Genomic DNA, 27508 nt, shown 5'->3' on the forward strand with positions numbered 1-27508 from the left:
CTGGTTTCTGTGTTTGTTGCTGGCGGTCACATCGCCGTCGTTAGCTCCAACAATAAAACGCGTTGGGGCCGTATGTTTTGAATGTTGTTATACCACAAAAAAAGTGAAAAGCCAACTCGAAAGCCATGTCAAGACTTTAAGGCATATTAATTAATTTAACGCGTTGCAGTTGCAAGTAGAGCGTACTTGGATGGAGTTATAGAAAACAAAACAAAAATATAAAAGGTGCTCGAGTGCAAAGGTGCAAGTGAAAAACCTACATACATACATATACACTTATAGGTGTCCGTGTGTGTGTGAACGTAAGTGCAGCTGCCGTGTACGAGTAAATTTCGCTGTGTTTCCGTGTATGTGTGTCGTCGCGGTGTTGGAAACAGAATTTTGGCAGCAGAATCCACTTCATCATCAGCAGAACGCAAAATTGAAGTGCATTTTATACATGCCTCTGCGCAAAACTTAAATAGAATCCCGAGCAGCAAAGAGGTAAGTGTGTGTGTGCCTTGCATTTTATTTTTACTTCAACTATGCCAGCGTGAATGTATGTGTGATGATTGTTTGTGAGTCCGAGTGTGTGTTTGTGTGCTTGCAGTGCACGGTAATTAGCCTAATAAATAAAATGGGAGAAACATCATTTTAGCCTAGCTAGTCAAAATACAAAAATACAACAAGAAAATCGATTTTCCTGAACTTGCAATTTTCCACGCCTCACTGACTTCACTCTGGAGCAGGCAGCGCCAAAGGCAGCAGCATCAGCTTTGGGGGAGCCGGCGACGTCGACATCGCTGTCGACGTCGCATATGCGGCGTATGCGGAACGCGTCTGGCAGACAGACGCTGGCGAATGCGGGGCAACATCATAAAGTATACATAAATTGAATTTCGAAACACGGAAGCGACGAGCGACGACGCCAACCAAACCAACCAGCAACAACAACAATAAAAACGCCCCAACAGCAAGCTCGTTGTAGTTGTTGTTGTTGCTGTTCTTGCTGGTGTTAATGCTGCAAAGCGTGTGCATGCGTATGTGTGTGCGTTCTCTCGTCCATCAGCAGCAACGCAACTTAATGCCAAAAAAAAAGCATGAACAAAAAACTCGACCAGTTTTCATTTAACAGATTTTTGCAATCAGCCGGGGCTGCTGAGGCAGGGGGAAAGGGGGGACTGGAGGCTGGGCAGCTGTCACAGCATTGAGCAGCCCTTTTTTTGTTCTCCCTTTCCATCTTCATCTCTTTCACTTACTCACTAACGCTTCGTTCGTCTGTCCGACTGTCTTGCTATGATGTGTGTGTTTTGATGACGGCACTCAGCAAACTCTCTGCTCTGTCGACGTCGGCGTCGACGGCGACTGCGACGCACCCGCACTGATTTAAGCCCTATGCGTAAGTATGAGTGTATGTGTGTGTGTGTGCGTTTGTTTGCACCAATACACACGCACAACAGCATTAGCAATTCTTTACGAATTGCTGTTGTTGTTTTCTTTTTGGCACTCACCGACAACGGATGCTGCTTGCGTCGCTGCTGCGGCTGCTGCGTGCCCAAAATGGGGGATGTCCCTTGTCATCCGCAATGTTCCCTCTCTCTGTCTTTCTCTTTCCCGCTCTGTCTGCGTTTACCGTGTCCCTTATTTGCCTTCCTTCCGCTAAGCACCCTTATACACGTTGAGTGTGTGCGTGTGTCGGTGTGTGTGTGTGAGAGTGAGGCTAGAAAAATTACTTTTACGAGCATTTAGCATAGGTTGTGTTTTCCTATTCGCATTTCGGTTGCCTGCTCTTCTCATCTGCCTCCCACCCTCCTTCTAACACAGTCTTTCTTCACTCGTCGTTTACTTTTATTTGATGCGTTTTTAATCAGACTGCGTCAATTTGCCGCTCGCTAATGGCGAGGGCGTCACTTGGCTTTGCCTCGCCTTATACTGCTGGTCGCCTGGTTGACTCGATGCCCTGGTTTTTCCTCTTTCCACACGCACACACGCACATTTTCATTTCAATTTCCATTTCCAGTCGACTCCTCTTTTCACATCTCCAGCTGCGTTTTATATAATTATAATTACGCGTATAATTGCAAGAACTATCTCGTTCATCTCTTTCTACTCTTTCTTTTCATTTTTTGGTCAAAATTCTTTTTCTTTCTTTCATTTTATTTGCCACCAATGCAAATACAAAAATTCTCCGTTTCTGGTGACTGACTTCTTCCTCGCTGGCATTTTGGCCAACATCGGAAGGCAAGAACAACAAAGCGAGCAACTGCAACAACTGCCTGTGGTTTCAATACTCTTCCGTTAGTTGGGTCTATGTGGAAAGTCTTGCGGTTTGCGCAATGCAAAATTATTGTCTGAGAACAAATTTATCGCTATTTGTCCCTTTCTTATTGTCTATTATTCCTAGTTTTTTATTATTCTTATTATTATTCTAGTTTTTTAAATTAAATTTGGGAATTAACTTTTTCAAAGACAACTTTAGATAATAAAATTAGTTAAAACTATAAAATTTTAAATTTTATTATTTCCTTTTTTCTTACATATTTTTGTATTTAAGGGACGGCAAAATTATATAAAGAAAATATACAAAATTAAATAATACAAAAAAAATCAGTCATTTACTATATATTTTATCTTATTGGACATTTTAAATTATAAGCTTTAAGTTATGTTTGCTTTTACGCCTTCTCACTTTAGCTGTCTTTCTTGTACAAGCAAAGCTTCTTAGCGTTTAAGAAAGACATGCGAAACAGAAACGTGAAAAGAAAGTGCTAAAGAAACGATATCTTTACTCTAATCGTCTCATCTATCAGTTTTCTTCTTTCTATTTAACTTTTCTTTCACTGACCCTCATTGTGTTGTAAGGCCTTATTTAAAAATTCAATTTGAAGAAACGCCCACACAGAATCACCAAATAAATATTCAACTAAGTCTGAAATATGCCTGAAATTAAATTGACAATTCTTTTCCTGTTTCCCTTAACTTTTTCCATTTTCCCCCACTATACGAAACATTTAGAAAATTCGCACAAAGTATAATTGTGAAAAGCGCATTGCTCTCCTGAGACTACAATTTGACTAAATAGGGGAAACGTGTCCTTTTTCACTCTTCCTCTCGCTGTGCAGCCTATTCAGCTTTTGACATGTCGCAGACACGCACAATTTGTATATTATTGTTAACGACAAACTGGCTCTCTCAAGAGCATAATCTGGCTAAATAAATGCACTCACACTTTGCTCTTTCTTTTTCCACTTCCGGTCTACGGAGAGCACAACTTGCTCTGCTGAACTTTTGTTAGCGTATTTCAGCTGCGTTGTTGCCCCTGGCATCGACTCTATACATTTTCGTATATTCTTTCGTGGTTGTTTTTCTCGTTTTTGAAGTACAAAAATACTCGAATCTATTCGTATATCTTCTTGTTGTATATCATGGCAGCAGCTGTTTGTTGTACGCAATGCCCAAAGTCTGGACAACAACGCAGATCGACAACAAAAGCAACAACATCGACAACAACATCGACAATGACAACGACAACGGCTGTCGACTTCATCAACGCCTCCAAATGCTTTTTTTTTGCTGGTCGTTTGCGAGTGGTTTGTTTATTTTAGCTTCGTTTTCATTTTTGGATAAAATAAACACAATTTTTATGAAAATTTGTGGCGACAACAGAGAGAAATAATAGCAAGAATTGTCATGCATTATGCATGCAAGCGATCTGCTGCATGTCCGACTGTCGATTGTCAACGTGTTGCAACTGGCAACTTGCAACTTGACGACCGACAAACTGGGAACTGCTGCACCCTGCCACACTCCAGTTGGCCAACATGGCGACCCTGCAAAGGCAGACAGAAAGAGATAAAAAGACAGACAAAGAGAGAGACAGTACGAAGTTGGCCCCACGCAAAAAATATTTTTGTTGTGACTTGGCAAAAATATCGTTGCGTATTGTCGCGTAATCGTAGGGAGCATTGGCCCCTGTGATTCCTCTGGCTTTAATGTTGCACGCTGTTTGGCGACATGTTGCCGCGTTGCAAGCACATTAATCATACGCACTGCAAGTAGAAAGAGAACTAGCGATCATATCTAGAAGCAGGCATTAATAAAGTTCTCATTATTTATAGAATTTTTGTCAAACCAATCAAATCTGCCATCTATAATTAATGAAGTTTTCATTATTACTTATAAAATGTTTGCCTGGACGATCAAATCGAAAATCTTAAATTGATTTAGAATCATTTATTGTCAGAAATACTATCTTAGTCATCAAATATAGAAACAATAGTCAAAAAAGTTCGTGTTATTTCTTGCATTTTACTTTTGATCAATATAAAATCGCAATCTCAATGTAAGTTTCATTTAGAATTTTGGTCTTAAGAATCAAATCTGGAATTACGAAATAATAAAACTATAATTATTCTGCAATCTGCAATTAAAAAAGTTCTTAAGTTCTTATCTTGACGCTCAAGCCTTAAACGTTAAATAAATAAAGTTCCATTTATTTCTAGAAATATTGTTTAATTATATCTAAATTTTTCGCCTTTGCAATCAACTCTGAAAACTAAACACTTTATAAACAAGAATATAGTTATATTTATTTATAAACTTTTAGACATAGTGAGGAAATCTAAAATCTACAATTAACAAAGTTACTTTTAGTAGTGTTGCTTTGGCGATCAAATCTGATATATAGAGTTAATTAAGTTCCATTAAATTCTAGAATATTTGCCTTAATTTGAAATCAAATTGGGCGTAGCTGCAGCCAAAAAATGTATCGAAAGCAATAACGTTGTCATAGTCCAATTACTGTCAATTAAACTCTATCAAAAATCGCCTCATTTTATGTGGGTCGCAGTGGCTTTAGCTGCATCATCATCATCATCACCATCGTCAGCTGGGCTCGTTGCAAGTTGTGCTGTTGCATGATGCCATATTTGACCTCGGCGCGTGGTGCGTGACTCGCAGCTAGTTACGTGCCTTTTGGCTGCTTCACGGGTTAACACCTTTTTTGGCCAATACAATGAACAATGCTGCGATGCAAATGCAAATGTTGCTGATGAGCTTGCCAAATATGCATTCAGCTGCAACTGCAACGGCAACGCCAGCGGCAACTGCAACTCGACTGCAGTCAACATTTGGACACTCGGCATTCCGGCTCATTGCTCAACATTTTCTTGAGCAATCGCCGGAAATTGGGTTATACACATCATCAGTTACCCACTTTTTTTTGAGGTTTTTGGTTGGACTTTTGTTGTTCTTATCTTTTTATGCATATCTTATATGCTATAACTGTTATCATATCGCGGTGTAGCTCTTTCTCTTTCACTCCCTTTTTCGTTGGTCAGACACATTAGTCAGCATATCAACTGTTAGATAATAGTTTAAACCGTTGCTAAAGCTCATCACATGCTCTCGCCCACATTTCGGTGACCCAAAACAAGTGGGCTACTGTCCCTCGTTGTGGTGCCGTTAAAAGAGAGATCTTAACCTGCTCTAAATATTTGTCTTTGGTATTATTATTGAAGCTCTGAAAGTGCTACCAAAAAATATAAAAAATATAAATACAAAAGAAATAAATTTTAATTTAATAATGGAGATGCTATCAAAAAATATTAAAAAATATACAAATTTCAAAATATATTTGGTTGAATCGGCTTTAATGCGTTTATTATTAAACTACTTTTTGGGACTATCAGAAGCAACTTTATTATCAATTTAAGCTTTTCAAAATAAAGTTGTCACTTTCATTAGCAAACATTAAAAAGTTTTCTTCAGTTTTATTATTAGAGATCTCAAGGTGCTACCAAAAAATATAAAAAAAACAACAAAACGCAAAAAAAAAGAGACAAATTTTAATTTTATAATAGAGATGCTATCAAAAAATATTGAGATGTAAAGAAATATTAATAAAATAGAAATAAATTATTTATAATGATCTAAAGTTGCACCAACTCCACAATGCCTCTATTGTTTCGCTCTTTGGGACTACCATAATCAAATGTTTTATCGAATTTAGCACTTTGAAATAAAGTTGTCACTTTCTTCAGAAAGCATTAAAAAGTTTTCTCCAGTAGTATTATTACTGATAAGGTACAAATAAAAAGAAACACCATTTTTCCGAAATAGAGCTGCTTCCAAGAAACATAAAAATACAACAAAATACATATAAAAAGCAGTATATTGTTATTTATTTTATTTTATTTTAATGAAAGCGCTCCCAAAATATATAAAGTAAACAAAATAAAATACAAATATCAATAGAAACAAATTTTTATTTTGGTGTTCTGCCCAAAATATAAAATTATAATAACGTAATTTAAAAAGAAAAACAAAACAAGAAATAAATATTTATTTAAAATTGCAAATGCCATCAAAGAATATAAAAACAAACATGAAATATAAATATAGCATTACAAAAATAAAATGAAAATATCAAAAGAAACAAATTTGTATTTAAGAGGTGTTCCCAAAAATAGAAAATATCAACAAAAAAGAAATATGAACATAAACAGAAACAAACATTTATTTTGAAATATGTATATTAAATGGAATTTGTTGCAATGAGTTGAATATTAGAATTTTTCGTGGAGTTATCAAAGTGCTTTAACAAAATATAACTTCCTATATTGAGCTTTTAAAGGCAATTTGGCAACTTTCATTGGCAAACTTATTATATCTTCAACCAACAAACAGTTTACTAAACATTCGTTTTCTTAATTTTGTCACAGTTTGTTAGTAAGAAATCTCATTAGATGGCTCATTATATCAATCAAGCGATTAGCTTCTCGTTGCGACCCCTTTCGATAAGCATCGAACTAATATATCAAATGAACACAGTTGTATTTTGTTGTGCTTGAGAGATTTATTGTCATACCTCGCAACTGAATCACTGCTAATGTCGCATTCTCTATTTTTAATTCTCCATTCTGCATTCTCAGTGCTCGATTCTTCAAAAAACGGTGTCAGCTTAGCGACTGCTCCTTAAATTTCAACCAGAAATTTCGAAAATTTGTATGAGGCGGCATTTATTATGCTTGTTGTTGCCTTTTTTTTTACACACCATTAAAAAATCGTTGGTGGAAAATGAAAATGTGACACGCCTTTAAAAAAATGAAATAACAACTTGGCTAAACTCAACGCAAATGAAACTTGGGGCTATTTTTGGGTAATTGTGGCCTGCTTTCATTATGCTGCTGCTGTACTTATGAACATGGAGCATGGACTGGACGTCTAATGCGACCTCCCAGTATTTCCAGCAGTTCCAGTTCATTGGCGATGTAATACACATATTACGCAGCTAGAAAGAGAGGGGAAGAGAGAGTGAGGGAAAGGGAGAGTATACAGGAAGCGATGACAAGATTGTAGGTCAACTGGGAAAACGACAACAATTGATTGCTGCATATATAAATCAAAAAAATAAATAAATTTATAACAATTTTTTGTGTACTCTCAATCGGGCAACAGCGTAAACAAACTGCAAGCAACAAAACAATTCATTAAAAGTTCATTGGAGACGCGCCCATTGCGGGCCATCGAATTAATTAAAGCAGCCAACAGAGTGACAGAGCAAGATAGCAAGAGAGCAGAGCGAAAGAGACAGAGAGCAGTAGCAAGAACTGGGGGATTGGGTAACCAAGGGAGTGAAAGCTGTACAGCAAGATTGAAAGAAATTGTTTTTATTATTTCGTGGAAAAGAAACAACATGAACATCATGCAACGCTTATAACAAGTTAAAAAACTGAAACAACAGCAACAGATTCGACTTTAGAAATACCCTGTATCTGTACAAAAAGAAAAGTTCTAAGAAGCATAGAAATTGATATGTGTAAAAAGAAATGATTGTGTTAAGAAATGGACTGAAATTTGTTAAAAGATGTGAGAAAAGTAGTGTGATAGAAAAGCAGAATGAAAGAAAGATTGTTTTTTTAGATGTCTGTTTAATGTACCTTTTGTTTTTTGCAGAGACACGCAAACAACAAGACAAATCAATCAAAACTTTTAATTTGGTTTTCGTATGTGTAAACATTAATACATAACACACATAACACACATAAAAATACTTTCCGTGACGTGCATCAATAAAATCTTGCCTTTTGTTTTGCTTGCTATTGTATTTTCCAGCCGACAGATAAACATTTTTTTATTAAAAACATGCTGCTAAAATCACAGAAACTGTTTAGTCAGTTGATTTGTGCGTTCGGCCAAAGGTAAATCAATTCTTCATCAATATAGAGCTGTGATAGCTGTCTGTTTTCTCTGAAATCATAATCATAACTAGATCATACAGATTATTAGCGCAACGGTTGGAAATACTTCTAAAAGATTCCGACAACAAATATCAGCTAATTAAACTAATTTTAAAATTGAGTCATGGTAGCCTGTTTTTATATCTGTATCATATTTTTGTTAGTAGTTAGTGTTTGTTTATTTAATGCTTTCCAAATTATTACTTTTCTAAACTTACATATATTTTATTGCATAATCTTGAGATGCATTTTATGAATTTATTATAGTAATAAAAACGTGTGACAATCTTTTGTGGTCTAAAGTTTCCTAAAGTTTTGATTACAATTGAATAACAAATATGAAAGTTGTTTCATTGAGTAAACATCACAAGCAGCTGCTGTTACTCAGCTTTTTTCAATGATTGATGTACGCAACGATGTACGGAGCAGAAAGATACAATACTTTGCATATAGGAAGATTTATGAAACTGGAAACTCCAAAGCGTTGTTGTGTTGTGTGTGGCCAATAAGTAGGCGTACTCTCAGTTTGGAAAAAGCACAATGTGTATGTGTGTGTGAGTGTGTGTGTGTGTTGTATACACAGGGTGCATTGTGCGTTCAACTGGGTTATAATGAAAATAAATTTGTTTATGCGCTGACTGCGTTGCGTTTGGCTCATGGAAGAAAGAGTTTCTTTGTTGCCTCATTGAAGTTGCGGCTGCTGTTGCTGTTGCTGTTGCAGTTGCAGTTCAACATCAGTTTTGTGTCACGTAGCTAGCAGAGTCTTTAGAATACTCTAGATTATTCATATGTGAGCAGGGCAGTTAAAGAAAAACACCTTAGTCGCCCACTTTAAATGTAACGTTAATTGGCTGCACTTTGGCCCAGTGGCTGGGAAGTAAGATAATGAAATGCCCGCAGCGAGGCAGAAGGCAGAGAAGGCAATCAGCATGCCACGAGCAGCCAATCCACATGCAACATCCTCTCAGCCTCAGCCTCAGTCTCAAAGAGTGCCACTCAAGTCTAAATGCATGGCTAATCACATTATAGATAGCGATATGTCTTTGTGTGTGCGGCACTTGAATAGCGCCTGTGGCTTCAAAAGCAGCGTGGGTGAACAACAACAACAACGACGACAACATCATCATTATTATACCACTCATTACTATCATCATCATCATCATCATCATCGTAATCATTAAGTTTATGGATTGGCGCCTTTTGTTCTGGCCGTAAATATGCCCAACTCTCTCGTACCTTTATTAGTTTGCTTTTGTTTGTTCAATTTATGAACTTAACTCTCTCGACTCCATTGAACTCTGGCTGCAGTTTCATTTCAGTGTTGCATGCTGCACACACACACACACAAATAGTGATGCACAGTCACATATTCGATACAATGGAAAAACTTGTTCTCGACTCGTTATACCCAATGTACAAATCAAAATGAGCATATTTGTTAATACACAGAGAGAAATCATTGATATATTTATGGACGAAATATAATCCAACATAAATATAACTAACACATAAGCGAATACTTAAAATCATTATACAGAGTTTTCCAAACATAGGGTATCATGATTACTACTATTGTTAGATTGTTTGAATATGCAAAATTCAAACAGTCGAAATGATTTTTAACGACCCTCATAAGGCTATTAAATTGGATGTAATAATTGTTGGCAGCACTTATGAGGAATATTTTATTACGATTTTTATGTGTTTTTGTGCACTCAATATTTATTTTTAGCGTTATAGATCTTAAAAGAATTCGCCTTTTGTCTATGATATTTCAATATTTATTTAACCTCTGTTACTGAACTCTGTCTTTGCTGTTAAAGCGAAACTAATCTTTCATTTTTTTTTTTGAAGTGCATCGAATTTTTGTTTTTGTTTTTCTGTAATTGTAATACCTTATTAAAATAATAGGAAAACAGAATGTTATATGTAAACAAGTGTTTTCAATTATAAAAAAGAGTGCTTACTAAATTAGTCTTTCTTTACTTAAAGATCAATTTAGTGGAAAATAATGTAAGCAATATTATGTTATTATTTGTAGATCTGATTTGATTTGATTTATTCGTTCTCGTTATAATAGCGCTAAAAAGAAATCAACAATATTTATTGTAGTATTTTAACATTTAAACTATCTTTACAAATTCGGAATTTCAAATTTAAAGTGCAACTAATTTGAAATATAGTTTCTTTTATATTTTGCAGTCTTGCTTTACGCAGGGTAGCTCGCAGTCGAGCATACTCCTTTGCTCTTTTGTTTGCTTGTTTTTCGGTATTGTTTTCAGTTTGTATCTGTCTCAGTCTCTGTGTGTTTGTCCCTGCCTGTTTTGCATTTGCCGCAGTGCTAATTCATTTACATACACACAGAGCCAAAGACAGAGATACTCAGCTACAACAACACCCACAAGAACTTGCCGGTGTGTGCGTGTGCGTTGATGTATCTGTGTGTGTGGCTCATTCTCATTCATGCCAAAACTGCTGCCAACTTGACTGATGGCCCCGGCATGCTTGGCTGCATTTTAAGTTCATCTATTTGTGGCATATTGACTCTGTGCTTCGCTGCTGCTTCTTCTTCCAGTCTCCAGTCTCTACCTGCTGCTCCCCTAACTTTTCCTCTCTGGTAACTCCCTTCAGTCCCCCACTCATTTCTCTGCTCATTTGCTATGCCAAGCAGCGGGCGGAAAGTGCTGTTCAATTAATATTGTTGCTCACTTTGAAAATAAACAAATTGCAGTAGAGAAAGACAGAAAGAGAGAGACTGCGGAATAAAAACTGATAAAGGGGAGTGCATACTAGAGAGAGATAAAGACAGAGAGAGTACTAGAGAATATTCTCTAACATTTCTTGGCAGCTTCGTATTTATGCTAACTCCTCCGGCAGCCAGCTGTGCGTTAATTTCAACTCATTTTTTTTGTGCTCTTCTCTCTTTTGGTTGCATGTTGCATTTATCATTAATTGACTTCGAACTTCCCCTTCTACACAGTCCCAGCGCTGTTGGCATATTTAATGCCTCAATTAAGTCGTTTTCCAATTTTGTTTTTCATTTTTATTAGTTTTCCACGCATTCGAAGTCCAAGTCACAATTTCAGGCCAAACCCATTTCACAAAAAATGTTCTGCTGCCTAACTGCAAACTCACGACACATGTTGGCAAGCTTGTGACCTCATTCAGTGAGTGAGTGTATTCATGAGTGCTGAATGATTGTTTCTCTCAAATGTTTGAACTTTTGGGGAATGCCGTTGGGCATTTTTCTATAAATAGTCGCCGGTCATTGATAAGCTCCGTTTTAAATGGCATGCATGGCGACGCTTTGCCGCAGATTAAACCAAATCGCGCATGATTTATCAATGGAATAGCGTTATAATCTTATCAATTGCTATTTACTACGCGCCAGCGATAAAAATGTAGCTCAATCCCATCATTCATTGGACATTCTTGCAAGTTCTCTTTAATTAGTTCCAACTGTTCTTCTTCAACCATTAATCTTGGCTGCTTGCAGAGAAAGATATAAAAAAACATTTCTGGTGTGTTTTATATGAAATTCTTGGAATTGTTATGAGTCATCAAAAGCTGCAAACAGTAGCCGAAGTTATTCATCGATTGATCAGTTGTGGAGTTTATTTTATGCTATTGCTGTATTCTAAAAGGGGTTTATTTAGAATTTGGAATAGATAAGAATTACTTTTTTAGGTTGTTTTTATTGGATTTTAGTTAGAGGTTTTAATGAATTAAAGTTTAAGAATTAGTTTTTTAGTATATTTTATATTTTATTAATCAATTTTAGAACTTTTAATACTTAAAATATAATTTTTTAGTTTATTTTATTGCTTTATTCCTAAGTAATTTAAATGAATAAAATAACAATAAAAATTATTCAGAATTTGATAGTATATAGATATACCAAATATATGTTTTAGTATATTTTAATATTTTAGTCTATTTATTTAGTATGCATTATTAAAGCATACCGCTTTGGTTTCATTGAAAATGGCTATCGGATACTCGAATGTGACTTTTTGATTGACTCACATCTTATATGGGAATTTAACCGATTAAAAAACATATTTGTTTAAATAAGTACATACATATTTACTCAATAGGTTTGTTTATTTTTCTACATAATGAAACGTGTTATTCATAACTGCACAGCATTATCAATATCGCTCGAATATTCAAACAATTTTCAAATATTTCACAACTTTCCATTTCCATTTACGATGATGATGATCATCATCAGCGTCACATTAATAACAGGCGCTAATTTCTAGTTGGGCAGTGGTGGGGGAAAAGACAACATAAAAACACAAGAAAAATAGAAAACAGTTGTTTATGATAATTACGTATACGTAGAGCAGTTAGTTATGCGCTTTTGGTGAATGGGGCTCACACAAATTGTGTTGACTTTTGGGTGCAGGGTGCATGATGTTGGGGGTCTTTGACCCATTTGGGGCAGCCACACAAGGCAACTATGGGTTAATGATAATTAAGCACTTAATTAACATGAGCATAAGTCTGAGGTGCACTTAATCAGCGAGGCGAGACCTTTATGATTATATGTATGTATAAATGAGACACATGTTTTCTATTTTTTTTTTGTTGTTAATTTGAAGTCACATAAATAATTCACATTTTCTTTTGCAGATGACGTAAATGACACCCGACAACCTTCCATATAGAAGATAACAAACAGCAACGACGACTGCACAAACAAAAGTTGAAAGAGCTCTCACTTTTTTTTTTGTAAAGTCCGCTCACCCCTCTCACTTCTCGCCATATATAATAAGTGCAAGCGAATTCGAAAAACGAAACTGAAAACGAAACTCAAATCGAATTCTATCGTTGAAGACCGAGATATAGTATTACAGTTAGTAGGCTAGCGGCAGCAGAAGCGGGAGCATGATGAAGTCGCCAGACTTATCAGCGATGTGCCATCGATGCGCGACGTTGCCAATTTTATTGCTCGCTTTGCTCTTGTTGTCGGCGGCGGCAAATGCGGAGCGGGATTTCAATGTGAATGACTCGCAGGTAAGGAGAGGGAGAGAGGGTAGTTGCAAGTTGTAGTTGCAAGCTGCCGTTGCAGCTGCAACAAAACAGTGGCATGCCACAGCCGCTTGTCATTTTCGCTGTTTAATTTTGATTGATGGCGGCCTGACACATTTCACTTGAAACTGTTGAACTTATCTTTCTTTCGTTCACGATGCGGTCTTTGTAGGTGCCGGTTATTGAGCCCAAAGATGCGCCCGCCTACAAACAGGATCCGTATGTGACGGAGCTGATGCGTTGCCAGCACTCGCAGTCCGAGATTGTGCTCTCCCTGCTGCTACGCAAGCATGATTGGAGCGATCTCAGCACAGCCAAGCGCGCCCATGTGCAGTCCAAGCTGTCCAAGTTCTTTGCCATACCCCGGGTAAGTCAGAGTCTCTCCGACTGCATTCCATTCCCACCAAACTTGAGCTGACATTTCCCATCTCTCAGGAGTTTATTACACTGGATTCGGTGGCCAAGCGGGAGCTGACCAACATGCACAAGCTGGCGATGCGAAAGGGAGGCAAGGGACAGAAGCAGCTCGAGGCGCTGAATCATCGCTTGGGACGCGCTAGTTTTATGGTATATTAATTGAATGCTTTTTATTTGAATTGTGGTTTGCTCAAGATTTCGTTTACTTGCTTGCAGATCGGCTGTGGTGGCAACTACTTTAGCATGGGCGAACCAATTGCCAAGCAGATAGCTCACCAGATCAAGGATGGCACCATTGGCGCCTTGACCGAGGAGAACTTTGGTCTGTGGTTCATTTGGCGCAAGGAATTGAAGTCCAGGTGAGTTGGGGTAGCAAATGCTGAAGAAGTTGAAGGGAGGAATAATTTAATTTACACTTAAGGAAGCAATTTTGACAGGGTTGAATGGAAGGTATATTTTATTTATTATTTTGGGATACACTTAAAATTATGAATACAGTGAAGGAAGGGGTAACTTAAAGACTATTCATAAAGTATTATTAGGATAGCTGAATGGAAAAATATACTTTATGGACCACTCCTTAATAAAGTTATACTAAAGGAGTTTAAGGAAAGGAATGTTTCAGGTTTTATGGAACACTTTCATTAGTGCGACAATAAGGTAAAATTGAAAGAGTTAAAAGGCTGGAGTACTTTAATTTGTTGTTGATAAAGTAACATTTAAGGAGTTGCATGAAGGGAATATTTTATTTACTACTTTTTAATAAATTCATGCAAAATAGATGAAGGGAACAAATATATTGTTTACTGTTATGTAAAATAGATCAATTTAAATGGAAGCAATATTTTATTATTGAGGAACTACACAACTTTCTTAAGGAAAAAATAGGCAGAACTGTTTTAGTTATTATTAAAATAGTAATATTAAAGAAGATAAATAATATTATAAATAACATTATTTGTCACATTTATAATTATTTTATTTTGGGAGACCGAACTACAAAAACAATATAAATAAAGGAATTCTAAGAACAGAAATAAGCACAACAAAAAATATAATATAAATGCATTGAAAGAGTTGAAGGGAAAGAATTTCTCTATTCTTCTGGGATGTCGAATGTAAACATTCATTTGCAATTGTGATTAACAAATAGCTGCAGCACTAGCAATCAGTAAACTTGAAATTAAATGCCTTTGATTTATGTACTTCCATTAAACAACGTAATAAAAAAAAAAACAATTGTGTGCGCAAGAGCGAATCAATGTGCATGTTAAGTAAATTTATGATATGTTAATTGAATACAATAATTTGAATATTGGAATTTAATTGAATATTCACAAAATATTTGCAATTTTGTAAACCATTCAAGTGTAATAATATAAAATACACATCGATTTAATTGAATGTTCTAGAATGGACAAAAAGCAAATCGAACAAAAAGCCAATAAATCAAATCATATGTATACAAATGATAACTTTCCATTTCAAATGCGTTTCATTGAAATGTTTCAATAGTGAACTAAATCAAATCGAATGAATCACATTTCAATATATACTCGTATGTAAGTCAAGTACTTGTGTGCAGTGCACAAGGGTAATTGACTGATTAATATGAATGTGTGTCAATATTAGCAAACACTTTGCAACAATGTTTTTCGATGCTTATGAATTGCTAAATATAACTTTATTTTGTGCAGAATTCGAAGAAATTGTTTGACTAACAGCATTCGAATAAAATTTTCATATTTGATAGCTTTATCAAACGAGTAACAAGTACTTTTTGGAATTCTGTTTAACTGACGATGACGTCACTTAATTTTTATTCCATTGCAGATCACAAAGAAAGCGTCGTCAATCGGAGGGCAGCGGAGCCGAGGAGGATGACTACGACTACGGAGATGATGATGAAGAACAGGCACCGTAAGTGAAGCAAAGCAAAGTCAAAGCAGCTGGCTGACAAATGATTAATACTCCCTCGATATTTATCTATTCTGTTAAACAGGGAACCAGTCACAGTGGTGCCAACAACACATGCGCATCGTCATCATCATGGCGTGGTGAGTGTTTCTCCAAATATTCATATTGTTATTGGTTTATACTTTTGTCGATTTAAATGAGGTGTTAACTGTTTTGGTTAAATACAAGTGAATAATACTATATAAGAATTAAGAGAGACATTATGATGTGTGGAATCCATCGATGATATATTGTTTATGCTTATGCACTTTGTTGATAATCCACAAAATCCACACACAAGATCACAAACTTACAAACCACACAAGAAAGATCACAATCACAATCATAATCCACACACACGATCCACTTACATCAAATACATAGTGTTGGTTAAGACTTTTTGATGAAACGGTTCTTTAACATGTGTATATGTAATTCATCATATGGTGTTCTCGTCTCTTTTTCTTCTCTTTTTGCCATTTACATTCTCTCTCTTTATCTTTCTCTCTCTCTCAAACTCTCGCTGTGCTCATTTACTTACTGTTACTAACATTTTTACGAACAAAACTGAATGTAAATTATACATAAACAACAAATACTACCACAATTAAAATGTAAAGTCGGAGCAAACGGAACAAACTGCGGGCATCAGTTCTTCTGCTTCTTTGCCTTCCTCTTCGTCCGTTTCCTCGACGCCTGTGGGCAGCTTGGATGCCGAAATCGAGGAGAGCGTCTCGCAACTGGAATCGGTTATAAGCAAAACGATTGAGAACACTAAGAACATCAAGGAGTTGCCTGTGCTGAGTGTCGACGAAGATGTCGACGATGTCGAGGATGTGGATCTGCAGCAGCTGGGCGTGCCGGCAGCGCCGGTGATTGTGGCCAGCAACGAGAAGCAGCTCGACACTGAGCTGAGCGATGTGGATAAGCAGCTAACCACTACGGCGGCATCCGCACCTGGCAACAGCAACAACGACAACGACAACCAGGTTGACACTGCGCTCGTCACCGCTCTTGATGTAGCTGAGCACGCGGCAACGAGCACCTCACAAACGACCACAAGCCACAACAACAACAACAACAATATACTTGATACACCAGAGACATCTGCATCCAATCCAGCCACCTCATCCGCATCCTCATCCTCATCCGCATCCGCATCCACTTCATTTGCCAGCAGCGAGACTGTCGAAATGTCGACTCCGCCCGCTGCTGCTGTTGGCTCATCTACAGCAGCAACCACAGTCATGAGCAGCAGCAGCAGCTCAAGTACAGTGGCTGCCATAGACACCGATACGGTTAATACTCTAACAACAACTCCATTGCCCATACTCTCATCATTTTCAACAACAACAACTTCATCGCCATCGCCATCGTCATCCTCATCGGCAACAACAACAACATTCGAAACATTACCGACAGTTGCAACTATGCCAACAACAACAGCAACAACAACTACATCTCCAACAACAACAACAACATCTACAACAACAACACAGTCACAAACGCCAAAGGTAATGTCGCTTTTGTGTGTCTGTGTGTGTGTCTCTATGTGTGCGTCTGTGTGTGTCTGCGTATCTCTCTCTCACTCACTCTCACAAACTCGCTCTCTTTATATGTATGTGTGCGTCTCGTTTTGCGACAATTGTAACTGTTGTTTAGTCCTCTCTATATACAAATGTGTGAGTGTGTGTGCGTGTCTGTGTATATATCTATTGTACTGCGTTACGTTTCGTCCTCGACTCCCCCATTGCCTTCTCCTCTTCCTACTTTCAGTCAGCAAACACCCTTCTATATATACCGTTATAATACTCGTGTTTGTGTTGTAAACATTGTTGTTTAATCGTTAGATACGTTGACAAAGGACCTAACCTCAAACAATAACCAAACAAGATGTTAACATGGCGAATTGCCGAATTCCAGTTGCTATAACTGCCGATTTGCAGATCGTTAAGATATACTCTATATATAGTGTACTAGTATTTAGAATATTATTTACTTCTAAGATCAAACTTATGCCTAAGTTACTGTATAGTTCTATATGTTTGCTAGTTATAGCGTAGTCGAATATTATTTTGTATTATTTATTAGGAAACTCAAATATTTTGTATATACATAGTTCTTATGGTTAAAGGGTTTTAACTGCAGACATAACTTCACACATTACTAATACCTTACTTTGCACTATAAAATTAGAAATTGTTGAGTATAGGTGGAAGATTTGATTGGTATTAATAACTAAAAATGTAAAAAAATGAATTTAAAATATTCAAAACAACTTTAAATAAGCCTCGATATAGTTGAAGTTTCCCGATAGCACTCATGAATAAAACTCTGATTACACATTGATGTGCTATCCCTTTGAAGCTAATCTCATTTTTCGAGTGTTATCTACTCAAATATACCTAAAAGTTCTTAAAAACTTATTATTTGGCTGTCATATCATTGAAATTGTATAGTTCTTTAGTTTCTCGTAACTTCTTAAAAGTTTTGACCTTCTACCTTTCCCTCCTCGATCACGTCCCGATTTTACCCTCGACCCTTTTTGCTTCGCTTTTTGATTACACTGCAAAATTGATAAATCGAAATTGTATAAAACTGCAGCCGAATGAAAATGAGCTTGAGCCAAGGAGCACCTGGCCGGTCACGGATGTGGCTGATGCTGACACGCTAGCCACAATGCGTTCCACGCTAGCCGAGATCGATAGCGAAATCGAGATCGAGGCTGAAGCTGAGTCAATGTCCACAACAACGCACAGCACGCTCTCAATTAGCCCTAAGGTGAACTAAAAATAAAATAAAGAAAAAAAAGTACCCAAAGTAATGCATCAATGTAGATTTATATATCTATAATTTAATAAGCTGCACTTTAAACTGATACGCAAGTATCTGAATCTTATTCTGACCTCCCCCTAAAGCCAATTAAGGGATTTCCACAGAGTTTTTCTTTACAGCGAATGCACTTAATCCTCGTTGCCCTCTCCGCCCACATTTGGGTTGCCAATCAGCTTCCCCCGCATGTCCTTTTCAACACACATTGCATGCGAATATATCTCTTAGTGACTAAGTACTATCTATACATGTGTATGCATCTATGTATCTGTATCTTTGTATCTATGTATCTGGCACCCTCTCAATAAACGCTGCCTGCCTTTTAGCTCAACACTATTCAAGCATGACACTAAAATAACTAAAATGAAAACGCGCGCGCTCTGCTGCGTCAATTAGCCAGCTCATATGTCATTTAATGAGTTCTCCGTATTTCTCAGGCCGGCGACGCGGTTGATGCCCTGGAAGCTGCTGCGGCAGGCAATGGCAGCAGTGTCCCCATCCTGACTAGCAACGAGGTGGGTGTGGCAAACATGCTTAACAAGCTAATTAAAATGATTTTATGACCATATTTGTTTTGTTGCCCTTTTTTTGCAGTTGGATGCTCCCTTAGCTTCGCCCATTCCCGCAACGACCCGGCAACCACAGTTGGACACCAGCAGCAGCACCACCACAACCGACAGTTCAACGGATTATGTGGAGCCACGACAGGAGAACACCACGCCCATCATCAAGATGCGGCTGCAGAAGCTGGCGGTCACCTCAGGCAAGGCATTCAGCTTTGTGGTGCCCATGGAAACGTTCCACGATGCCGAGGATCAAAGCAATCTGCGACTTGAGCTCACCGACAAGGATGGCCACGAGCTGAAAGCCTCATCCTGGCTGCAATTCAATGCCGACAAGCGAGAACTCTACGGACTGTAAGTTTAAAAAGCGCCATAATCTTTAAGAGCTTTCGCTGACTATATGCTTTCGACAGGCCACTCGATGATGCCGTCTCCCGTTGGACTTATCGCCTCTCGGCGACCGATTCGGGCAACGCTAGTGTTACGGAGACTGTGGAGATTGCTGTGCAGCAGCATCGTGCTGTACGCACCATCAATCATGAGATCACCATTGCTGTACGCATTAATGAGAAGCTTGGTCACAACATTGATTGGCAACTGAAGCTAATCCGAGCTGTGGCGCATACGCTGGGCGATGGCAGCAGCTCGGCGCTTGTCGTGCGTGAGATACGTCAGACTTCGCAGGAGCCGCAAAGCGCTAGCTTTGTGTACTTCAACGAGACGCTGCCCACCAGTGAGTGTCCCGAAGTGGAGCTTAAGGATGTGGTGCGTCGCTTGAATGCCGAACGTTTGAGTGATCTTGTTCTGCCGCTGCTGAGCATACAGTCCATAACGGGCCAGCTGATTGGCACCTGCCAAAAGACAGAGTTAAACAAGGTCAAGCCGACCACTCAAATGGCCAAGAACTTGCCGCCAATGCCACGCAATCAGGTGGATCGCGTGAGTGCAACGGTGGGTCAGCTGCTCGTCTACAAGGTGCCCAGCGATACGTTCTACGATCCCAACGACAATGAGCTGACGTTGTCGCTGAAGACCAAGGATCACAAGGAGATCAGTCCACGCAATTGGATGCAGTTCGATTCCAAGAATCAGGAGTTCTACGGCATTCCCAAGGGCAGTGACACGGGCACCGAGGAGTATCTGCTGATTGCCGAGGATAGCGGCGGTCTGAGTGCTAACGATGCTCTTGTTGTGGTTGTTAGCAACGCACAGCGAAAGGAATTGGCCATGAACTTTAAGGCGTATCTGGCCATTAAGCATGAGAACTTCAATGCGGAGCTGCAGCGCAAGTTTGTTGAGCGCATTGCTCAGCTAAATGGCGATTCGAATACCAATCAAGTTCTTGTGCGCACCATCAATCAAAACCATGATCAGGATGGCGTCATTGTCTACTTTTACAACGCTTCGCTCTACAAGATGAACAATCGTTGTCCCCACAAGGAGATGGAGGATGTGCGCAGCGTTTACTTTGATAGCGATCTCAAGCTTAAGCCCGCGGTTAGGCATGCTCTTGGAGCTGAACTCAATCTAACTCAAATGTCGGCCATGACTTCGAGTGTCTGTCAATGTGAGTTGCAAACACAAGCTGATGATGTGAATTGTACTAATGATGGTATAAGGAATCTCTAAGAAATAACATGTTTTTAATGTTTCATTTTGATGTTGTAATAAGTTTTTTAACATCGCCCTTCAGAAGGGATTTAAGCAGATTCGAATTTATGGTAACCAAATGGGTACTTCAACGAAGATGACAATTGATACCAAAAAGAAATTTGTATATTTTTAATGTATGTCTTTTTATTCTTATGTTTGTAAGTTAGAACTCAAGTCTTAGTGCTATAGTAACCTTCAGTTTTTTAATTTATTTGAATATGCTCGATGAAAACGATGCAAGGCAATGTCTTTAGTTACATTTTTCCTTTCTGTCAGTCTAGGGTTTTTTTAGTATGGACTATTTTCGTCTATATTTTCATTTCTTAAATCTTTGTGAAATAATTATAAATTCACATATTTAACATAAATTTGATGAAAAAATTGCCACATTTTGTACGTCGCTTGCAACAGTAGTTCAAATTAAAAACAAAAACTAGTTAATATTTTTTAATCATATAAATTTCACAAATAATTTACATGCAAGCATAACAATTTAACAATATGCGGGTTCCGCTCAAAGCAGTTCCTAAACACTTCGACGTAAAAGCGTCTTCTGATTTTGTCGGCAACGAAAGTTCCTATTTTGTATGACTATTTTGTATGATTATTTTGGAATCGCACAATTGCTCAGACTTAACCTTTGCTCTAATTAGTGCTTATCAAAATCAAAAATGTAAGAAAAACAAAAATATAGTATAATATAGTTTTTTTCACTTGGACCTCATGCCCTTGTGTGTTATAAATATTATATTTTGCATATATTTTAAAACTTTTTGATTTCACATGAAATATATACCATTTGGATAAATTTTAAATTTAGATTAAATTACGTTTACTATTTAAAAAAGAATAACACATGTGAGTCCTTAAATATGTTTTGGAGGTCGGTTCGCTGATATGTAAATAATGATAAAAAAATGCTTAAAAACTAAATGTAACAATATTATATAAAGTAATGTTATCTCTTTCCATTGCAGACACCGACTCGAGTGATATTAATTCTTTGGATAATCTGCCGCCAAATCACAAGGAGCCAAGCTTGAAACCAACCTCACCAGAAGAGTATCTGGCCACGTTTATACTGCCTGCCGTCATCATAGTGGTCATGATTATTTTGGCCTCGATTATAGCCTGTTGCTTGCATCGTCGTCGCCACAAGAGCGGCAAAATGGAGTTGGGTAAGTGTTGGAACTAAAAATAACAAACTATTTGAATACGAAATTAACATTCACTCACACAGGCGATGAGGAAGAACGCAAGTCGTTCCGCACCAAGGGCATACCTGTTATCTTTCAGGATGAGTTCGAGGAGAAGCCCGAAATTGGCAACAAGAGTCCGGTTATACTGAAGGACGAGAAGCCGCCGCTGTTGCCGCCCAGCTACAACACATCCAACATGAATGGCGACAACGATGTGGATGAATATGTGCCGCCACCAGCTGTTGTGTTGGGTGGACGCGAGGTGCGAGGGAAATCACCAGCCACGCCCTCGTATCGCAAGCCACCGCCATATGTCTCGCCATAAATGTGTCAACAACAATAAGTGAACGAAACAAAGAAAGCAGAATAACAAACAACAACAACAATGACAGGCAGCAAACAAACACAAACAATAATCATTACGAAACAAACAACTAATCAAGCAAACTTTAAAGCGAATGCGAAAGATTTCTTCTTAAACTTAATCTAAACGAAACTTTTGTGCACCAACAAAAACAAAAACAAACAAACAAAAATGGAAACTCTACTCGGAGTTGGATTTCAAACTGAATTTGAATTTCGAATTGTGTTGTAAATCGAGAGACCCGCCCACAGCATGAATGAAGAATATTAATCAAATGGTATTATCGACATGGACGCAACTGTAAAACAATCAATTAAACGATTTCAATATGCGACTTGGCAAAACACTTAAGCTAAACAACATCAACAACTACAACTAAACATTTAAACACACTATGCTGCATATTATTTATCTAGTATGTACCTTAACTTATACGATACAAACAAACACATACACACAAACCATTTAGCAAGCGCAAGTGCTTGAAAAACACACACACACACACAACAATTTATAGAATAGCATTTAAAATGTATGTGCAAAAAATATGAAAAAACGCGGCCAGCCGCTGTTTTAAAATGCCCTTTGCCAAGGTGACAAAAAATCGGAAATTGTATTTAGCATAAGTTCAACAATTTGTAGCAGCTTAGCAGACATTCAGCTTGTTCTTAAGTCAAGTTGTAATTGTTTAAATCATTGGGCCAGTCACCGTCCGCCATCAAATTTATAATCAATTGTTAAACTGGCCGCTGCCACAGATAACAAAAAAAAGAAATTCATTTTGTACCACATTCTGAGCCAATCGCTAGAAGGGCTAGAAGTTGTTGGGGCATGATAAAAAGTATATGCAGTAGATAGTCTAGTATTATATAGTCATCATATCATTCGATTCATTTATTTATTGGCCATGCTGTTAGTTTCGTATTCTTAGCACACACTTCCCTTGGGCAGGGGGCATTACGCTTTGGGTTTTGAGTTTTGCATTTAGGTTCTAAGCAGAGAAAAGTGTTTTTTGCGTGTAATGCCTATTGTTTTTAGTCTGTTTTTTTTTTATATAACAAATAATATTTGCTATACTCAATACAGCTGCCAATTTGAACTGCGCTCACAGTTCGAACGCGACAACAAATACAAATCAAAATAATAGTATTCAGAAATTCCTACAGTTGCCCCACTAAGTGCTTCCTCCATACCACCAAGATCATATCCTCAAATCAAACTATCCTCAAACACACACACACACAAACACAAAGAAACACACACTAAGTATATCAAATCATTACTTAAAGTAGCCCTTAGTTTTTAAAATTGATTTTACAAGCGCCCCAAACTATATATGATTAGAATATAAACACGTATTTATATACTTAATCTTAAACTTAAAAACAAAAAGAAAAGAAAAAAAGGAAAAACGAACCATTTGAATTACTCGAACTAATACTGTATGATAATTTTTTGTACCGTGTAGAGAGTATGTCCAATTGATTTTATATAGAAGGACGACGCGAACCGTAATCTATGTAAGTTAGAGCAATATTTTCTCTGAATTATAAATTTATACCTAATGAAAAACAGAACAATGAATATGAAAAGAAGGGAATGAAATGAAATGTTAAGAGAATGTGCGACCGCAATGCGGCGTAATGCCTATTAAATTAAGCATCTAGCATATGTTCACGTATGTCTACTAATTTTGTGAGTAAATTGTAAAAGCTCATTAAGCGTAAATACTTATTATACACACTGTATTTTGTAACAAACAAAACAACACAGCAACAACAACAACAACATCAAACAACAGCAACAACAATAACGGTATCAATTTATTTTGAATAAAAAATGCCAAAGATACATGCTTCTATTTATTATTTAATTTGCATTCGATTCGCATGTGATTGATGCCAACCGAAATACTCTCACTCTCTTTCAGATATAGTCCTCTTTCCCCCTATCTACCCCACCTCTCCTCAACCCGTAAGTACCACAAAAACCACAAACAAACACACACAAATAGTTTTGAATTTCACCAAATTGTAGCCTAGAGAACTGAACTAATAATAAATAGAACAACAATAAAATAAAAAACAATACAATAATTGTGCATAGAAATTGTAAACGTTGTAATACACACACATACACACATAGATATATGTAGATTCTATGTATGAAAAATAATCAATTGATAGCAAACAAATTTGTACATTTGCAACAAATTATTTGAAGAATGAAAGTCAATAATAAATCAACAAAATTGATTGCAATTTGTGTGCAATTTTCCAGTATGCGAAAAAACACACACAAATGGTAAACACACACACACACACAAGCAAACATATTATACAATATATGGTATATAAATAACAAATTACTAATAAACATTTATATATATATTTTGATATAATTAATGAAGCGTTTTGACTTTTTAATTGAAGCTTTATAGCTGGCAAACAACCTAGTCCTTTGGTCTAATTTAGCTAATGAATGGATATTCGATTTATTAAAATGCCAGGAAGCTGCCTTTGGGGTTGGGATTGTTGGGGGAGGCTGAGCCGAAAAAATGCTGTGATATCAAATCAAAAGCTTTTCACATAATGAAGTAATATAAAATGTTGTTGGCTCTTGCTCACCTGCCTAATAAGTTCTTTGGCATGTGTCCTCGGCCTCAGTGCCTCGCTGTGTATATGTTTGTGTATGTCCTGGCTTCTGCTGACTGCTGAGTGTATGCTATTGATTCGGTTGCCGCTGACAACCAATATGCGTTGGCTCCTGCTGGATGCTTACGTATACTTCATATAGCAAACACACACACTTGCTTGGCTTCGCTGACGCCAAGAACAACAACAACAAAAGCACTGTTGCCTTGTCTGTCACTCAATTCAGTTTGATTGGAGATGGAGATGGAGGGAAAGAGGAAGAGGAAGCGGTTTGTGGACAACAAAGAGGGGCGAGTGGCAGCTGCCACTTCAGGCTCTTGTTGTTGTAGTTCTTATTATTATTATTATTATGTAATGCAGTCATTTAATTGGTAACAAATTGTATTGTTTGGCTTTGGCATTTGTACGCTTTTATGACTTTTCCTGGAAACCCAACCGTAGTAGCAAACAACAACAGCAGCAGCAGCAACAACAACAACAACAACAGTCCGACAACAACAGCACCTTAACACAACAGATACATGTATCCATGTAGCATCTACTTGGATACATATGCTTTTAGTACTATGTTGTTAGCTTTAATGCTGCAGCACACCCAAAGGCGATTTTCCCAACTTGTCAGCACAAAACATCCAAGGCACAACTTTTCTTCTTATTATAGTTGTTGTTGCTAATATTGTTGCTGTTGCTTCTGATGTTGCATCTGGCCTGCAATTAAAATGTGTGTGCAACTATTTAGGAGTTGACTCTATCAAAGCGAGCAATGAGACTTGCAGTTTCGTAAATTGGACAAATTATTTAGTAAATTGTCTACGAATATACAAACAATTTATTCCAATTGCGAAAGTTTTAACCATATTACAAGACTGTCAGGTATGAGGAAAACACATAATAGTTTAGAAATAAGGACTATTAAGAGCAGGGGAAGACAAAGAACTTTAAATTATGTTAAAATTAAAAGCAGACCAGATCTCAGGAGAAACTATATGCAACGATTTTAAAATATTAAATAATAATACCAGTTAAGGACAATAAAATAAAATAATTGCAATATCAAAAATTATTTTTTTTAAAAATGTCTTGAAATTGCTAAATTTATATATATGTATATTTAGTATATATAGTATATTTAGTTAAAATATTAAATAATAATACCAGTTAAGGACAATAAAATAAAATAATTGCAATATCAAAAATTATTTTTTTTAAAAATGTCTTGAAATTGCTAAATTTATATATATGTATATTTAGTATAGTATTAAATAGAAGCGAAGAAAAGTATGTAGAGACATCAAAAATTTGAAACTGCTTAATAATATTAAAATATTTCAAAATATCAGAAACCAATTGTATAAAATTCCAATCTCAGAATTTAAATTCTTGGTGGAAAAATCTTCTAAAATTGAACTTCCAAAATTGAGGAAGTAAGACATTCTTTCAAATGTGTAACACATGTTAAGATCGCAAACAGTGAGATATTGCAATTAAAATATATGACTTTATTATGTAATACTAAAATATATCAAAAGTTATTTTATATTTTTACATTTCCTGTCGGCATTAAGTTATACAACTATAATAGCATTTTAGCTTTTATATCATTAGCGTATGTAAAACTAAAATAATTTAATGCCAAAAAGTGGATATTGATAGACGAAAACTTCTAAAGTTAATCTTAAAAGTAATGCATGTATGCAAATGATGTCGATACTTGGAAAGTTGAACTTTATGTCAATTAAAAGTAGGGATACATTATAAAATTATATCCCAGTTAGCTGGAAAGCGTAAGAACAATTCATAGGAAAAAATCACATTTATTGCTTGCGACGAAGTTATATTTATCATAAAGGCGTCAAAGCACATTCATAATTCTCAGTAAACTCATAGTTTTCCCAGCTGCCACCCAAGCTGTTATTTGTGTGACGCAGTAGTTCCAGTTGCAGCTGGTCAGGATTAAGATGTTCGCATGTTCAAGGCTGTCGCTTGTTACGAGTATTTTCGAAACACTTTTATCAGGTCTCAAAGCGTTAATAGTATAAAGAGATCATACGTAAAGTATGTAAATAAGTAGTTATCAAAGAGGTTAAGAATATGCGGAAGAGGGGGATGTCAAGGCTTGTTCTTGCCTCTTGGCTTTTATCATTGCGCAACAGCTGGCGTCAGTGTCCTTTTACTTGTTCTGGCGCTTGCGTTGCCATAACACTAATTATCGCTATGCTTTTGGCCCCATTTTGCCTGCGCCTTTTGCGTTTTAAGTTACCAAATAACTTTGCTCTTGTCGATGTTGTTGTTGATGTTGATGTTCGGTCCAATGTATAATTAACTTATTGCCTTACAAAACTGAATAACTTCAGCTTCTGTAAAAGAGAAATACTTTTGGAGTCGCAGGACTGAGCGACTAAACTGTTCGGTAAGTGCCAAAAAATGTTGGCATCATAATTTAGTCGGAGGTCGTGTGTACTGCGATAACAAATGAAAATCTCTACATAATGGAGTGCTCCGCCTCCATCAGCTCATCCTGCCAATTTTGCTGCTGTTGTTGTTGTTGTTGTCCTGTGTGTGTGTTGTCCTTCGCCCACTGGCACACACATATATGAATCTCGAAAAATACGTT

The 27508-nt window shown here is 37.0% G+C and overlaps 1 protein-coding gene across 3 annotated transcripts; it reads left to right on the forward strand.

Annotated features, from left to right (window-relative positions):
* Positions 1–2: 2 nt before the first annotated feature.
* Positions 3–24649, forward strand: LOC117572415 (uncharacterized). 3 transcript variants are annotated; one of them, XM_034255197.2, is made up of 14 exons: positions 3–483; positions 12858–13241; positions 13429–13623; positions 13692–13823; positions 13890–14032; positions 15507–15593; positions 15676–15730; positions 16250–17143; positions 18234–18410; positions 18899–18976; positions 19056–19378; positions 19438–20591; positions 21655–21855; positions 21918–24649. In XM_034255197.2, the coding sequence occupies exons 2-14, from the start codon at positions 13113–13115 to the stop codon at positions 22199–22201; spliced, it is 3852 nt and encodes a 1283-aa protein (XP_034111088.1). In that variant the 5' UTR covers positions 3–483; positions 12858–13112; the 3' UTR covers positions 22202–24649. The 3 variants fall into 3 exon arrangements, with proteins under 3 accessions (XP_034111088.1, XP_034111089.1, XP_034111091.1); XM_034255198.2 differs by lacking the exon at positions 18234–18410 and having other exon boundaries at positions 4–483; XM_034255200.2 differs by lacking the exons at positions 16250–17143; positions 18234–18410 and having other exon boundaries at positions 8–483.
* The last annotated feature ends 2859 nt before the right edge of the window (positions 24650–27508 follow it).

The sequence above is a fragment of the Drosophila albomicans genome, chromosome 3 (assembly GCF_009650485.2).
Source record: "Drosophila albomicans strain 15112-1751.03 chromosome 3, ASM965048v2, whole genome shotgun sequence".
NCBI lineage: Eukaryota > Metazoa > Arthropoda > Insecta > Diptera > Drosophilidae > Drosophila > Drosophila albomicans.